The sequence below is a fragment of the Protopterus annectens genome, chromosome 2.part0 (genome assembly GCF_019279795.1).
Source record: "Protopterus annectens isolate FY-2018-M chromosome 2.part0, PAN1.0, whole genome shotgun sequence".
Taxonomy (NCBI): Eukaryota; Metazoa; Chordata; order Ceratodontiformes; family Protopteridae; genus Protopterus; species Protopterus annectens.
Window position 1 is genome coordinate 1350283905 of NC_056728.1, and position 17500 is coordinate 1350301404.

The 17500-nt window shown below is 38.2% G+C and overlaps 1 protein-coding gene across 1 annotated transcript in view; it reads right to left on the reverse strand.

The window, feature by feature from the left end:
• Positions 1-17500, reverse strand: part of EXOSC9 (exosome component 9) — a 952766-nt gene that overhangs the window by 386427 nt on the left and 548839 nt on the right. The window contains exon 7 of the mRNA XM_044061532.1: positions 178-310. Within this exon, the coding sequence (XP_043917467.1) occupies positions 178-310 (133 nt within the window). The remainder of the gene's footprint in view (positions 1-177; positions 311-17500) is intronic.

The following is a 17500-nucleotide window of genomic DNA, read 5'->3' on the forward strand; positions in this document are numbered from 1 at the left end:
CAGCTTTAACAGATGTTTAACACATCTCTCTCTCTCTCTCTACATTATATATATATATATATATACACACACATAATATATATACATATATATATATACATACATATATACACACACACACACACACACACACACAAATGTGGCTCATGAAAGACAAAAATAAAGAAATCTGCTTACCTGATCTTTAAACAACATAATTCCTCCACTTGACTGAATTATGCAAATCTCACGGTGTTTGTTCATTGCAACTACCAACAAACCATCCTTCACCCTTTCTTCTCGCTCTGTAGGATCTACCAGTAGGTATTTTCTTTAAATGATATAAAAGAAAAATATATCATCAGAGGGCATCACTTAATGGTGTAGCAGGAGGAAGAAAGGCAAATCAAAACAATTCATAAATGAAAAGTTCTTTGCTGGCATGCCATTTTTTAAACAAAATGTTTTCAGAAAATTTTCTAACCCAAATCTGCAAAATGCACTCTGCATTTTATCTCTACACTCTATCTTATCTTACCTGTAAGGATCTTGGAGTACTACCTTACACTCCAAATGACAGCTTACTAATGAGGTAAATAAAGGAAATGCAACATGCGTTACTCGGACCATCTAACTACGGTTGAATATAATCTACATAATGAGCCTATACAGATATTAAAAGTTAACAGACAGTAATCCTGAACCATTAACATGTATATCCGTTCCTTACTTTTATATGGTTTACCTTTTCTTAACTATTCCATAACTAAGAGGTCTAATCTTAATTTTAATTCATGTTAAATTAGTTCTTTTCATTTACAACTGAATTTCTTCGCAGACTTCTACAGAATAACTTTTGTTCCAGTTATGGCAGCGATATCCGAATAATCATTGTACCTCTAGCTTTACCTAACACAGGATCAAAGGACAGAGCATACTTCAGCCTACCTCAGCAAGCAATAGCATAAAAAGGAACCAGTCATGCTAAAGGACGTGACTATGCAATCCCAGGATCAATTCTTCTGGGCAGTGCCAGTTCACCTACCCACATTCCTCTGAGACACAAAAAGAAAACAGACCCTTTGCAAAAGCCCACAGAGACAGACATGCAAACTAACAGAAGATATTTTAGTTTCAAAACAAAACAAAGAGCCAAGATTGGTTATACTGTAGGAAGCAATGCTAACCACTTTACTACTGAGCTGTCAGATCATCCATTTTAATTTTAACTGCTTTATCTGACTCAGGGTCACAGGGGGAGCCAAAGCTTATACTAGCAAGAAATGGGCAAATGGCAGAGAAGCAGCCCTAAAGTGGATATAGTCTACTACATATCTGTATGCGAGCGTGTGCACACAGAAAACCTGTAAAGCAAATAGAAGATGGTCAATTCACTTACAGGCATATTAGAAGGCTGGGTATTTTTACAAAAAAATGCCTCAAGTTGTTTATTGATATCTTATGCATAAATGACAAACAGATAAAGCCCTAAATGAAAGTGGTGGACCACCTCTTTTCAATTCTTATTCTCTTCCTACAGTATAACCAATCTTGGCATTCCATTTTTTCCAACCATTAGCATATCCATCTTATTAAAACTGACCTTATTTTAAAATAATCAAGTTTATTAACAATTTTTGGTCAGCCTTAAAAAATGATTTGCCAGGTATTGTGTATCTATTATAAAATACAAAAGTTATGTTCTCACCATAATAATGGATCTGTGTTGTCAATTTGTCTTTCCTCAACTTATGGGTTTCGAATCCGACCTCAGATCAAACTATGGACACTTCTTCCAACCTTAGGCTCCAAGCTTAAGCTTCTCTCCTTACCCATAATACCCTTCAAACCTTACATTACCTCAGATTGAGTTTGCCCTCAGAACTAAATTGTTAAGGACTAAACATGCAGTAGCCCACATAAAGGGCTAAACATGTAGTATCCCATATAAAGCCAAAAAAACAATGTAGATGGTGATATAGAAACATGTTAAAAAAATATATATATATTTTATTTATATATATATATATATATATATATATATATACATACACACACATATATATATATATATATATATATAAAAAACTGAAAAAGAGGGAAATGATCTTAAGGTTATACCCCACAGATCATACCAGAAGAAAATATGGATATCTTCCATGATATAGAACGGGGAATGGAAGGAGGAAAGTTGAGGAAGGACAGAAACAACACATATGTATTGTTATGGCGAGTACGTAACTTTTGTATCTGATGTTGTCTTTTCCATCCATTCCTCAACTCATGGGACTGAGTCCCCAGCTGCTTGAAACCCAGAGTAGTCATCATGGAAGGATATTTCAGAGAATGGCAGAGCCAAATGCCACCCTGTCCCTGCAGAAAATATCCAATTTATAATGAGCAACAAATGCATGGGCACTGGACTAGGTGGCAGCAGCAGCACAGATATTATCTATTGAAGCTCTAGATAAGAATGCGGAAGAAGTGGAACTACATCTTGTAGAATGTGCTCTTGGAGGCCTAGTCAGTATCACTCTGATTTTTGTAAACATACAAAATACAACAGTGAGCCATCTGGCTAGTTAACTTTTGACACTGGCTTTTCCAATTTAGCCTTTGAAAAGGAAATAAAAAGGTGGTCAGACTTCCTGATGGATTTCATGTCTATGTACATCCAAGGAATGAAGTATGCACTTCATGTACTTCCCCCTTGTTAGTGTTGCTGGAAAAGAAAACTGGCAAATTAATAGTCTGGTTAAGCATTGCTTCTGAAGCAACCTTGGGCAAAAAGAGGGTTTGGTTCATAAGGAAACTTTTTATGAAACATCAGGTACAGTAGTTGAAAAGACAGGGCCTGGAATTCAGATACTTGTCTAGCTGAAGTAATGGTAACTAGAAAAACTTCTTTTCCAAGATAATTTTAAAACCACTTTGGCTACTTGTTCGAAGGAGGCCTGAACCAAGGCCTGTAAAAGTATGTTAAGATCCTGGGGGGAATTGGATTCCTTAATAGGAGGTTTAAGGAAGAAGGTACCCTTAAGAAAGGCTTTGCATAATTTGAGATAGGCCAATGAGGACTGATGTTTGTCAATATGAGAACTTGAAATTGCTGCTAGTTGTACCTTGACAGTAGAGTAACTAGCTCCACAGAGGAAAAACCCAAGTAAGAAATTCCAAGACTGTCATAATGGGGGCTGAGAATGGATCTATTTGTCTTAATGAGCTCAAATCAAAAAGCTTTTCCATTTGCTCATATATCTTCCCGGTTGAAGTCTTCTGGGAAAAAGTAACAATGTGAAGGACCTGGGAATACAGCCTGGACTGCCTAGCCATCACTGGAAGGGAAGAAACCATGCAGTGAGCTTGAGGGCTTGAATGTCCAGGTAAGGCAAACCAGATGGATGAGACAGAAGATCTGGAATAATGAACAAAGCAGTTTGTTGATTCTTATTTTTGAATTTATGACTGCACTATTAATTAGTACCTAACTTGGCTGCTTTAACTACTAATAAAGTTTTGATCATCTCACATTGGAGTGCTGGCCGATTTAATTGGTTTGCGATTTTTTCGTTAAGTCTGACAACTCACTACACTCCCAGAAAATATGTTCTCAATTACCTCTTTCATTTCTAACACACCTTCAACATTTGCAATCTACCTGAGCAAAACATTCTTTAGAGTTTACTTTGGGTATAAAAATACCTATGCAAACACTTCCAAGCAAAAATCCTAAATTGACACTGTTGCATATTTGGGAGCCACACATCTCTTCCCATTGTTTCTTTGTGACCTCTCTAATCTCTCTTCCCAATCCTTTCTAATCTCTTCTGATGTATTCCTATATGCTACATTTATATGCCCTACTAATTACCCCTTTCTAAACAGCAGCTTGTATTCTAAATTCATCTAAAAAATTGATCAGTGACGTTCTTTCATTTAGGATCCCCCTATTCTTTTGTCTTTGCCTGCACTCTGATATCAATCCTTGATAGAGAAGGCAAGTCTCTAGCCTACAGTCCAAATGTATTCTTGGCCTCTTCCCATTCTATTACCTTTCCCTCTAATTACTTGCTCCTTTGCCAGTTTTCTCCAGTAAAATCCAGCCCCCTTTTGCCTCTTCTCTGTACCCCTAATTGCAGTTATCCCTGTCGGCAGAATCTCCTTTCTCCATTCTCATGTAGGCACTCTTCTTAGAATACTTTCTGCTACTTTATAAATATAATATTCTGTATGGCTATTGTTATTCTCCTTAAGGATCTGCATCCAAAATCCTAGTCTCTCCTTATTTCTTGAGCATCCCCCTTGTTTCATTATCATCCCTTTCCACACCGGAGTATAGCCTCTTGCTTGCACTGTGTATAGGAGCCTTAGATGGGTAGCTCTGAAATATCCCTTCAAATCAGGTAATCCCAAACCATCTTGTTCTGTTGGAAGGATCAAATTATCCCACTTGAATCTTGCCCGCTTCTGCTCCCAGATAAAATTCTTCATCTCTTAATTAATTGCTATTCACTAATCCTCTGGCTGATAAAAATATGCCTGACCTGTGTATAAAACTAAAGGGACTAAACATTTTTACTGCTTTTATCTTGTTATCCATATAACAGAGCTTCCAGTTTCTCAGTTTTTGAATTAACTTTTTAGTCTCTTCCCACATATCCTTAGCTGCCAAATCAGAATCCATTTTAATCCATACTCCGAAGTACTTAATTTTATCATGTTCCCATAAATATGGGAATGCCAAGCCACTTCATATATGGGTATATAGTTTACAGTTATTGTCTTTGTTTTGTCTTTATTAATTTTGCATCTTGAAAAGACTTGAAACTGTCTCAGAATGTTCCCCATCACTGAAATGTCCTTTCCTGGTTTTATCAGGGACAGAAAAACATTTGCAAATAAAGCCATCTTTTCTTGATTACCATACCAATTATATCCTTGAATTTTTGACGGACTTATTTTCTTTGCCAGTGGTTCCAAATATAATGCAAATAATGTGAAAGAGGACACCCCTGCCTGGTTCCAATGTTCAAACAGAACTTATTAGAGAGGAACACGCACAGTTAACATTTTCGTCTTTGATTCCTCATACATCATCCTAATTAACCTTATTATTGCATCAGGGAATGTAAATGCTTCCATTGTCCCACTCAAAATCCCAGCTTACTTTGCTGAATACTTTCAATGCATCAAAATCTACCAACAGTGGTATTTTCTTACATTCTGCTTCCCACTGGATCACCACTGTTCTATTAATATGTTTAAATGTTTGCCTCCCCTTCACAAAACCACACTGATCCATATCTATTAATTTTGACTACGCCGCCTTTGCCATTCTGTTAGCCATTACAGACAAACACTTTATAATCATAGTTTAGAACTGAAATGGGCCTATAAAAAGCTGGACCTGATGGTTCTTTACCATCTTTACGTATTACAGCCACCACAACTTTCTTCCAAGATGTTGGTGCTTCTCTTCCTTTTAAAATACTGTTAAATAAAACCTTCCACATCTTTATCACCGTCTTCTTTTCTAGCTTCCAAACTTCAACAGGAATACCACCTATTCCTGGAGACTGGTTATACATAATTTTTTATTTCATCTTCTCCTGTTTATAATTGAGCCTCATTCTACCTCTAACCTTGGTATACTTAACTCTTCCACAAATATTTCCATTTACACATTTTCATTATTTCCACATTTATCTACTTTACACAGATTTCCATAAATTTCTGAAATATTTCTAATACTTCTACAGGATCTTTGGTTATTTTCCTTGTTACAGGCTTCCTAATATTGGCAACAATCTTTTATACTTTCTGGTGCCTTAGCTTTTGTGCTAAAAGATTTTGTGCTGTGTAGTTATCAAACCACGGATATCTTGTCTGTCTATATAGCAATTACCCAGAAAGGGTGAACGTCCTGGAATTCCTGCAATGTTAGCAGGACTGCTCTCATTTCCCTCAGAGGTACACCACATGCTCTGAACAGTCTTCCCAAAGTAGTGACCCCAAAGGGAAGCATCCACAGTCACCATGGCTTTGGTAAGGTTAGAACAAAGGGCAGTCCCCAAGATGTCTGTGGTGCATGCTTGGACATGGCCCCCACACGGGAGGGGGGGGCTGACAGGGCTGTAGCTTGGAGCCCGAGATAAGGGGGGGCCTGGTGTGATCGGTCAAAAGATAAAAATATTTAAAACCTTTTTGAAATTTCTTGACCACTGAAAATTTATACTTTAATTCATACAATTGAATCGTAAATTTCAAAAAGGGCCCATATGCATATTTTTTCAATTGTGGAGATGTGCCCTTTTCAAAATTCACAATTCAATTATCATCAATGCGGCAGAGCGGGTGGCGTGATCCAGTTGGGTGTTCGGGGATATTTCTAACATGCATTGGTATCGTGTATGAGCATGTGATATACTTTTATCCCCTTTGCAGCGTATGTCCACGTGTTTTACACACACACAAAAAAAACAATGTGGTTGAGCCGTATCTAATGTTTATGCTCATGTTGTCTACTTTGTGTGTTCTATGCAAAAAAGATTCGATTTTAACTGGAATCGTGCCGATTCGTAAGCAGACCTCTCAACCGTACCAAATCTATCGTTTTTTACCAGCTTTGAGGATTCAGGCAAGGGAGAGGTGTGCCCCTCTTGCTCACCTACCTCTATAACAGCTGTCCTTGTTACAGCACTGATATCACCATCAGGGCTTGTGAACTGTTGTGTCTCCTGCATACTCCTCTCTCTCCCCCTCCAGAAGAGGCAAGGTTAATTCCACCCCCTCCAGAAGAGGCTAGGCTAATTCCACCTGGCCAGCTCCAGCAGGTGCTCAAGTCACTAATCAAACTCAGTTTGCCAGAGTCACAGGCAGATCTTTATTCCTCTATGTGAGGAGTGCTGGGCAAATTTTGCAAAAAAATACACATTAATGGCTTCAGTTTTATTATTAACAGTGTGCTGTTCTGCAAACATAAACATCTAATTGGGTTACAGTGTTTATTAACTGATCAATTAAAATGGTAAACTCATTAAACCAGCATTAATGTGGTCTGCTGATGAGCTGATAGTGTTACCAGAGGTTACCAAACATCTTACTATAGCAGTTACCACAGTGCAGCCTTTTACTCTTTATACTAACTGGTTTCCCCAGGTTTCTGCATTACTTAATGCATTTATATGGTTTCATACATTGCTTGTGTGTTCTGAAATATTTTATGCTTCACTGAATTATAGATCATAGTGTCTCTCTATGGCTTTTCTTAAATGCAGTCACCTGTTTTATATTCTCAGAAATTGTTAGATGTGTTATGAAGTAGGTTCACACAGCACATCTACAGATTCCTCAGTACTGGTATCAGAGTACAGGACCTAATGCCACAGTTCCTAAAATTCAGATATGATAAAAAATAATGCTGTATACCTCAGTCTTCCTAAAACATTAATTCTGAGAAACATACTAATACAATGACAACAAGTACAGGGAATGATAAAGTCCAGATGTAAGGCTTTGAATACCCTCCAAGCATCTCTAAAAGCTTAAAAAATGCATTCAAATGCTCTGTGATCTTGTAGTATAATGATTATGCTTCTAACAGCTTTCTCATTTCACAACACATAACATGGCACACAAAACAGACTACAAAGAAAAATAATTCAAGCGAGATTGAGGTCCAAATAATAGGGTGCCACCTCCACGATTCCCGAGTGGCACCCCTTAATTTCTGAATTTCCCAGCTTTTTTTTTAATTTTTTTTCCTGGCTTTTTTTTTTTTTTCAAACTGACATTATCGTGCAGAGGCATGCGCAGTGATGTCGGCTTCATGAGCAGTCTGCCAGCCTATCGGAATTTGGCTCAGGGCTGGTCTGGGCTGAGTTTACTTTGCAAGCCTGCAACAAAATAGAGAATGAGATAGGGTCTAAAGAGAGAGGGACGGGACAGACGAGTCAGAAGCCAGAGCACTGAGTAGCTGATAGCGCTGTGAAGCACATTACTGGATTTAACAGGTAAGAAAATAATGTACACACCTCAATGTAGTCAGTACTAGAGAGTATAGTTTATTTCATAGTAGGAATAAATCAGTGAATTGTGCCTCCACTGAAATTAGGCACTTGTTTGTATTTATGTTGATGAAGCAATATGACTTTGTCTGCCTCTGTATTGTTTTATTCTAATGTCCAGTAGGATATATATGACAAAATATGTCATCTTCGCACTGGAAGTTTGATTTAACTGAACTGCATTTTCATGTTATTCTTTTTTTGGAAGACTACCAGTTATTTTGAGTCAAAACAAATAACTTTTTTTAACCCGAATACTCGGCTGTTAAAAGTATATGAACAGCTACTTTGAGTAATGACTATTACTAGCTTATGTCGAGATAATGGATTACTTATTTTGAAGGCATGTGTTGCAGAACCCATGAATCTTCTTTTGTAACTGTTAAGTGTGAAAACATAAATAGCCATGCTTTGAATTTCTGGTCTTTGGATGTGTAGATTCTTGTGCAAGATATGGCTGTCTGCGACTGCGCACTGGTCGGGTTATGGCCGCAGCTATTTTATTTAAGCATTAGTGTGTGTGTGTGTGTGTGTGTGTGTGTGTGTGTGTGTGTGTGTGTGTGTGTGTGAGAAGCTGCAGCTTTCTAATTCAAGTGTTACACTTGGTAAGCAGAGTGGTTATGACAGTAGCATACCTCTCAACCTCCTAGAGTAAGAAATCTGGACAAAGCCATAAATAGGGGAGGGGGCAAAGGCCCAAAGATAGGCACAATTTTTGAATATTGTACTTACAAACCTAGAAAGTAGATAGAGCAACAGGATGTGCTTTAATATTAATTTTCTGAAGGATATGAAGTCTGAAACTCAAATGTTTGACATTTTCTGGCTTAAATCTTCAGTGATTTGCCAAGGATTTGCTATAAAACCACAATTTTATGAAAAATTGACCAAAAATATTAGACAGAAATCTGGACATTCTGCAAAAATCTGTACAGTTGAGAGGTATGAGAGCAGCTATAATATTTAAGCATGCAACTCGCACGGTGTGTGTGGTTCATTATTGGCAACAGATCCGCAGCTTTCTAATTCAAATGTTACACTCAGTAACCAGAGTGGTTATGGCGGCAGCTATTTTATTTAAGCATTAGTGTCTGGGTTTCAATGAATGTGAGTTTCAAGGGCAGAGAAGTTTTAATGCAAAGTCTATTTTCATTCTGAGACTGTATTGCTTTGTTTAGCAGATGTCTATTAGTGTTTATACTATAAAATGTAAAATAAGTTTTAAATGAAATCCAAATAATCATTGTAGAAGTAAAGCAGTATGCACATTCCAGTGTTTATAGTAAATGGCGTGAAATAGCCAAGTAATGGGACATTGGAATGGCTGCAGGGGGACTCTGGGGCCATATTTTGGTTGTCTGTTCTTCAGTTTACGTTTGAAAGTTGGGTTCCCACAATTCTATTGGAATGGGTGGGGTTACATTAGGTATACAGATTTTGTTAATTCGTGTACAGATGTGTACCTATTTTTCGTGGGCATTTGTCCAGATTTTTGATGTTTTCAGGTTGAGAGGTATGTTCATAATCGTAAGTAAACATTTTTGCTTTGCACCCATCCTGTTCTTTACGGGTATGTTCATTTTTGAAAAAGTTATATAGATATTTTTGGCTTTTATTTATTTATTTTTTTATAGAAATTAACAATAAGTAAAAGTAATGCCATGCCATGTCTGCTTCAAATTATAAACACAAGTCTGGCACTCAGAAAAGGAAACTTAAATAAGAAAAAGAAGCAAAAGCATCACGTGGTTGTCAATCGATAACAAAATTTATTTATTTATTTTATTTTATTTTACATTTGTTAACCGGGAGAGTCCGACTGGATACATGTCCATTTTCAGCGGAGGCCCAGGGAGAAAAGCTCCAGGTACATAACAGACATATGAACATTGTTAATGCAAAAAAGGAATATAGTTGAGTTCTAAATACAATATAAAGATACATCACATCTTGGGAAAAAAATAACAGCAGCATATAAAAAAAAACATAGGTCAGTTACAAAGGCGCCTTGTTAAAAGCGGTTAAGGATAGTGAGGTAAGAGAAGGGTAAATGATAGTGGTTAATCAGGTTTGGAACATGGACATTGCCAGAGAGTATTGAGATGGGGTTTAAGCTTTTTTTTGAATTGCAGGAGTGAAGGTTCTGAGGTGAGCATGGTCGGTAGGGAGTTTCACATTTTACCTACAAAGTTTGAGAATAGAGAATCCCCAGCAGAATTATTGGCTTTGGTAGTTTGAGCTAAGATCTTATTAGAGGAGCGTAAAGATTGCAGGTTAATATAGGGGTGAATGATGTTTTTCAGAGCTGGTGTTTTCTCTGGGTGATACAGTATCTGGTGAGCCGTTTTGAGTTGGTTGAAATGGAGTTGGCTGGAAAACTCTAACCACCCTAGTTGCTTCAAGTTAGTGCAGTGGTGCGTTCTAAAGGTGGAATTTGTGGCAAATCTAGCTATGTGATTGCAACAAGAAGCAAGTTTAAGGGTTGTCTTGTTTAGGTTTGTAAAAAGGGGGGAGGCATAGAAAAGAGTTGATAGTAGGTGTGTGCTGGCAATTGTAATTTTAGCGTGAGGAATGAGAAAGTGTTTTACTTTATAGAGAGAGCCAAGCTTTTTATTGACTGTTTTGATTTATTGACTGTTTTGATGGTTAGATTGAAATAGGTGTCAAATTTAAGGGAGTTATCAATGGTAACACCTAATAGCTTTGTGTGAGCTTCTGGTGATATAGCGATTCCATTGGAGGATGTAATAGAGAAGGTGGGGGGAAGAGTCTTGTTAGTGGGTGAGAAAGTAAGTAGTTTTGTTTTGTTGGGGTTGAGAACTAGTTGATGACTTGAGAACCATTTTTCTATTAGGTTGAAGGTGTTTTGGGTTGAAGCAGTGAGGTCTGCAAGGTTGGAGGCAGTGCTGATGATAGCCGAATCATCTGCATATTGAATGCATGTGGCATGGGGGGTGATTGTGGGCAGGTCATTAACAAAGATGGTGAAGAGAAGAGGGCCAAGAATAGATCCTTGGGGAACTCCAAGTGTAACAGGTAGGCATGTGGATAATTTGTCCTGCCATAGAACAGCCTGTTGCCTATTGGACAGGTAGGATTGGAACCATTTCAGCGTGGAATTGCTGAGCGATAGTTTTTTTAATGTATGGAGGAGTTGAATGTGGTTCACCATATCAAAGGCCTTGGAGAGGTCTAAGAAAAGAGCAGATGATAGTTTACTATTGTTTCTGAAGTTATTGATGGTATTAGAAAAGGATAGTACGGCTGATGTGGTACTGTGATTTGGCCTGAAGCCATGTTGGGAGTTGGCTAGAATTTTATTTTTGGTGAGGTGTTCCATCAGTTGTTTGTGGACACACTTTTCCATAATTTTGGCCAGGGGTGAGAGTATAGCTATAGGTCTGTAGTTGGTTAGCTCTAGTGAGCTACCACCTTTATGGAGAGGAATAATGTGGGACATTTTCCATATGGAGGAGATGAAGGCTTCTGACAAGGTACGGTTTATGATTATGGAGACGGGATAGGAAATTGCCTCAGCTGCTTTTTGCAGAAACTCAGCTGGGAGAAGGTCAGCTGCTAGCTTAGTGGGTTTTAGTTTAAGAAGAGATGTTATAGAGGATATGGGTACTGGATCGAAGGTAAATAGATGATCTGATGTAGTTGTAGTATTCTGCTGGCATGGGTAGTGGAGTGGGCTGGTTGTTTGTTTGAATTGTGTGGCCAGGGACTGTATAGTTTCTGTGAAGAAACTATTGAATGTGTTAGCAATGTTTACAGGGCACTGTTGTTTGCAAGTTGTTGGAGTGGGGGTGGTTGCCTGGCCTGGGTGCAGGAGCTTGTTTAAGCCTGCCCAGAATTTTTGTGGATTATTAAGGTGTTTGTGTTGGAGGTGGAGGAAGAAGTTTTTTTTATCATTTAAGATCATTCTTTTAGTTTCATTTCTAAGTTGCCGGAAGGTTTGGTGGGAGTGTGGGTCTTTAGAGGTACGCCATGTGACCCACATCTTGTTTCTAGATAGGATTTTGGATTTTGTTTCCTTAGAGAGCCATGGTGCGGTTTTGGTTTTAGTTCTAATGGACCGTATTGGAGCATGGGAATCTAGAATCTTGATCTTAAATTCTTTAAATATGGTGACGAAAAGAATTTAGCGCATAACGCATAGTACTAATCATGAAGACAGTGATTATGAGAATTCAGAAATTCAAAAATCAGTAGAAGAGGAAGCGACTGCCACTGTTGCAACAGTCGAACAAGGAAATGAGAAACCTCAAGATGAACTGTGAAAGAACATGATACAGTCGATACTTCAGTTACACATCATTTCGAAAATCCTGATGCAAAATACGATGATCCTGGTATGTGGCCTCGAGTAATTTCAAATACCCTGTGACAAGATGTAGTACAACTCACCACCTTTCAAGAATTCCAAAAGATATATAAGAAATTGCCAAAGGATGTTAATGGTAGAGAATTTCAAGAGTTTCTTTTATATAAAAAAATGAAAGATAATAGAAGTGAACATTTTCCAAGAGAATGGCCAACATGGAGTGCATCAAAAGAAATTCTTTACTGCCTACCATGTCGACTTTTATGCGATCCACTTAAAAATTTAAGCTGTTTAGCTCAGAAGGATTTTCACCTAAAAATAAACCTTGGAAAAAGTTATGACATTTTGCCATCTCATGAAAATAGTGCTGAACATATGAAATAATATGTAGCTTGAAAATGTCTTTTGAATTCATTAAAAGGACACTGAATAGATACAGCCCTCCAACTCCAAATTCACCACCACCAGATCCGCCATGATGCATGTTGCTGCTGCTACTACTGGTGATCCATATGGAAAAATTTATGGGTCGTCACCTCATTGACAACTGTACCTCTAATGTCCACTGAAGTATTCTCATGTTTAACCTCGCCAGTGTGACAACAATAATTGAGGCAGCCATTGATTACAGGAGCTATAAAAGTCTGGCTTGGGAAGTCTGATGAGACAAATTTCAAGACTTGATTTTGCAGAGTGGACAGTCTCACTTGTGGTAGTTTTGCTATCTGGGAGACAGTTTCTAAGTGAGTGCAGATGAAATCCAAGACTTGTGCAGGACAAAGTTGTAACTTGAAGTAATACACTGTAATGCCCAGAGCTGAGCAGAGGTTGAACAAGTAATCTCTGGTGCAGATCAACAGATGCTTGCTGGGGACAGTGAGGAGCCAGTTGTTGAGGTAGGGAAACACCTGGAATCCTGGCAATCTCGAGTGAGTGGTGACATCAACGGGAATTGCTCTGAATTGAAAATGACTGGCTTCCAGCTGGAAGCAAAGAAACCTCCAGGACCATTTATCCATTTTGATGTCACAGTATACATCCTGGACATCTATCGAGCAAATCCAGTTGTCCTTCTGCAATAGTGGAAAAATGGACCAAACCATGACCATTTGGATTTCGAATGTTTGACAAACAGGTTCAAGTGGTTTATGTACAAGCTCGGCGTGCGGCTCTCATTTTTCTTTGGCATGAAATAGAACCTCGAATAAGTTCCAAATCCTTGATGGTCTGGGTGGAACCTTTAGGATGACTAACAACAGATTTTAATGCTATGTCTTATCTGATGGGGTACCATACTGTTTAATTTCTTAGACATGTTTGACCCTCTGACTCTGGGGCTCCTTGGATCCATAGACTCCGAAACCTGAAGGTGGATTGGTGAAGGAGCTATCGGGGCAAATGTCGGGGCCGAACTCCCCCGCTCCAGCTGGGGGGATGCCTGCAACACTCCCATCTGCAATTGAGTTTGCAGGAACCTTCTCATCATCCGGTCCATAACAGCTTCAGAGAGGCTCCTAGTAGACCTCAAGGTCGCCACAGACACCGGCCGGGAGGGCTGATGCGAGGACAACCTGGAAGTGGGCCAAGCCTCCTCCTCCAGCTCCGGGGAGAATCATAGAGAACAGAGCTGAGGGGAAGACGACCTTGCACTATTTTCTGGAGACAATAACACCTTAGCGGGAGGGCTGACAGATCTGAGTCGGCTTGCCATTTGCGACCCCTCTCCCTGTCTCTATCTCTCTCTCTTTCTCCCTAGGTTTGTCTCTCTTTCTCCCTAGGTTTGTCTTCCTTAGCCTCTCTCTCTCCCCGTCTCCCTAGGTTTGTCTTTCTTGGCCTCTCTCTCTCTCCCTGTTTAGAGGTGGAAGTGTGAGTCCCGCACAGGGGAGGCGGGCCAGAAAGCTGAACAGTCACAGCCGTGACTGAAGTAGCCGCAGAAGAAGTAGCTGACTCTGTGGGTAAAAGACCTGCAAAAATCAGCTTGGTCCTGCGATCCCACAGGGCCAGGGGGTTAAAGGCCACACAAATTTTGCAGCCCGATGTTAGGTGAGGCACCCTCAAACAAACTACACAGAGTGTGGTCATCGGCTGGCGACAGTTTATGGCCACCCTCTGTGCACTTAGAGAAAGTCGGTTTCTGACTTTCCAACATTCCTGCTTAGACAAGCTAAGTCAGAAGCACACACACACGCTAAGGGTGGGAAGAGGAGGCCTACACAACCGTTTAGCAACTTTCTACACTACTACGATCACTAATATCTAGACGCAAAAACCCGGGGAGAATAAGGGTAGGGTTATAAAACTGTTTAGCACTGAAAAAGGGCGCACACAGACAGAAAGCTAGATGAAATCTAAGTAACCCACCTTGAGCTCAGAAATCTCTTGCTGGTGAAGCTGCGGCAAATGAGATCTGGGGATTGGAAGGAGGTTGCAGTTTAGTATGGGTAAGGGGGAGGAGCTTGGAGCTCGGATCTTTAGCTTGGTAAGCTGCCAGCTCGGATCCGTATCGGATCCGGAACCCACAGGTTGATGATCAAATGAAGTTAACTACTTCAGATCAGATGTTACAACAAATTGTTGAGTATAAATAACCACTGCATACATAAAATACATGGGACTGGTTAATTAACTGATTACTACATAAAAGTGTGTAGTTGTTGTGAAGAGTTGTTCTGGAGAACTCCTGGTGCACCAATGACATAAGCGCTTTAATAAAGTGATTTTTTTGGACTTATGCTCCAAAGTCTTCACCTCCTTTTTTTGTTGTTCTTCAGTTTGTGGTGGTTATATTTTACTAGGACTGTTAAATATGATTTATCTCTGACAGAGGAAAGCTGATACATATCCCAGACTTCTATCTTGTTCAAGTCTCCAGGTGACACGTATAATACTAAGTTCCCTGTAAAATCTGTCTTCATGTTTTACCTGGTCTTACAAGCAACACCATTACCTGCTGGAATTACGGCTCTTCTACAATTCTCAGGGACTTCTCATGACTTTTCTAAACATATAAGCTAGTGGATCAACTATTTTCCCTTTTAATCAAGACCTTATTTATTATATCACACTGGCAAGGAGATTTTTCATTCCAATAAGCCTACGGGTTAGTATAACAAGTTGGGGATTGGCATTATGGTTAAGGCGTTTCCCTCACTGGCAAGTACAAGGTTTGATTCTCACTGAAAAAAAAAATGACTAGGCTTAAAAGTGCCCACAACAACATCTAACCTAATACTAACATATGAACCCAATCCCTTTCCAAATACTTCCTTTAACTACTGCTCAGGAGATTACAAATGAGCATTTCAGCTGTGAGCAGTTCATTCAATTCAAGTTCATGTGAACTCAAACATATGCATTTACAGAAATACACACACGTGTGTGTTATATTTATATATATATATATATATATATATATATATATATATATATATATATATATATATATATATAAATAAAAACACTGAATTGGTGTAAATCTGAAAGATAATTTTATATATATATATATATATATATATATATATATATATATATATATATATATAAAAATAAAAAATGATGTATGCATACACACACAGACAAAACTTCTCTTTATTTCGATGTATAAAAATGTTGTAAACAGTTACCTTTGTTGAACATAAAAAATCGCCAGTACAGCTCATCAACTTAACTGATCACACATTACTCGTTTTTTTTTTCTGTGTAAGACTGCAGTACAGCAGGGATAGAAGAATTTACCCTTTTCCCACTGTAGTGCAGTCTCAGAGTTGTACATTATCTACAATTATCAGGGGGGTGTTGGGGTGCAGGTGACTTGCCCCATTGTAAAATCCTTTTCCTGTTTTTCTTCGATTGGTTAGTGATCAAGTAGTTGTGTTTGATCACTTATGTGTGTGTGTGTGTGTGTGTGTGTATGTATATATATATATATATATATATATATATATATATATATATATATATATATATATATATATAGATATATATATATATATACACATATACATATATATATATATATATATATATATATATACACACATATATACATATATATACATATATATATATATATATATACACACACATACATACATGTGCGCGCACACACACACACATATATATATCTATATATATATCACACAAACACACATATACATACCCACACATACAATATGTACATAATATATACAGATATAAATATATACACACACCAAACAAAGGGGTGTTGGCCAAACAACTCAATCACAAAGGTCAACAGTTGCTGAAGTGCATGTAAAACTTTAATAGTATAAACAGAAACTGTTTATGAGTAAAGCATCCGACCATCCCAATACTTAATGGTCTGCTTAAGCAGCATAAAAATGAGAATAATCCACCTATGGGTCTTATTGTGGCAGGCAATGGATGGATTACAGAGCCAGCTTCTATTTATATTGAGCATCAGTTGAAAGGTTTTCTGGTTAAAGCACCAGGGATTATCACAGATAACTAGACATTTTTTTAGCATCTCTTAATGCCTTTATCAATCAATAACAAAATACGAACAGGCTTCTGTTAGTGACTATGGATGTTGTTAGCCTTTTAACGGCTACCCCGAACGGCTGAGTTAAAAGCCATTAGAGAATTCTTACGGAGAAGCTGATATTAGTATCAATCAAATTTATGTAATATGTGCTTTTTAAGTCTAGTACTTGAACACAATGTGTTGAAGGCAATTTGTACTGGCAGCAACAGGGTATAGCGATGGGCATCTCATGCACCAATAGTTATGCTAATCTTGTAATGGCAAACTGGGAACATGATTTTGTGCTTAATAACAATCCCTACTCGCAGTTTATCGGCGTTTTGTTGATAAGATATATATATATATATATACATACATACATACATATACACACACACACACATGTTATGGAAAGGAAATCAAGAACTTGCCAGCTTTCAGATAATTAGAAGGGGCACTGTGCTATGACTGATACACAAATGTACCATAAGTAAAACTGGAAGAATAATTATTTGGTAAGATCAAGTATGCATCCCCAGTATACTTACTCTAGTATAGTTGAAGCACAGCTGCTCAGTGTTTCCAGATTAAGTACTAGAGAAGATGATTTTCATGATGTTTTAA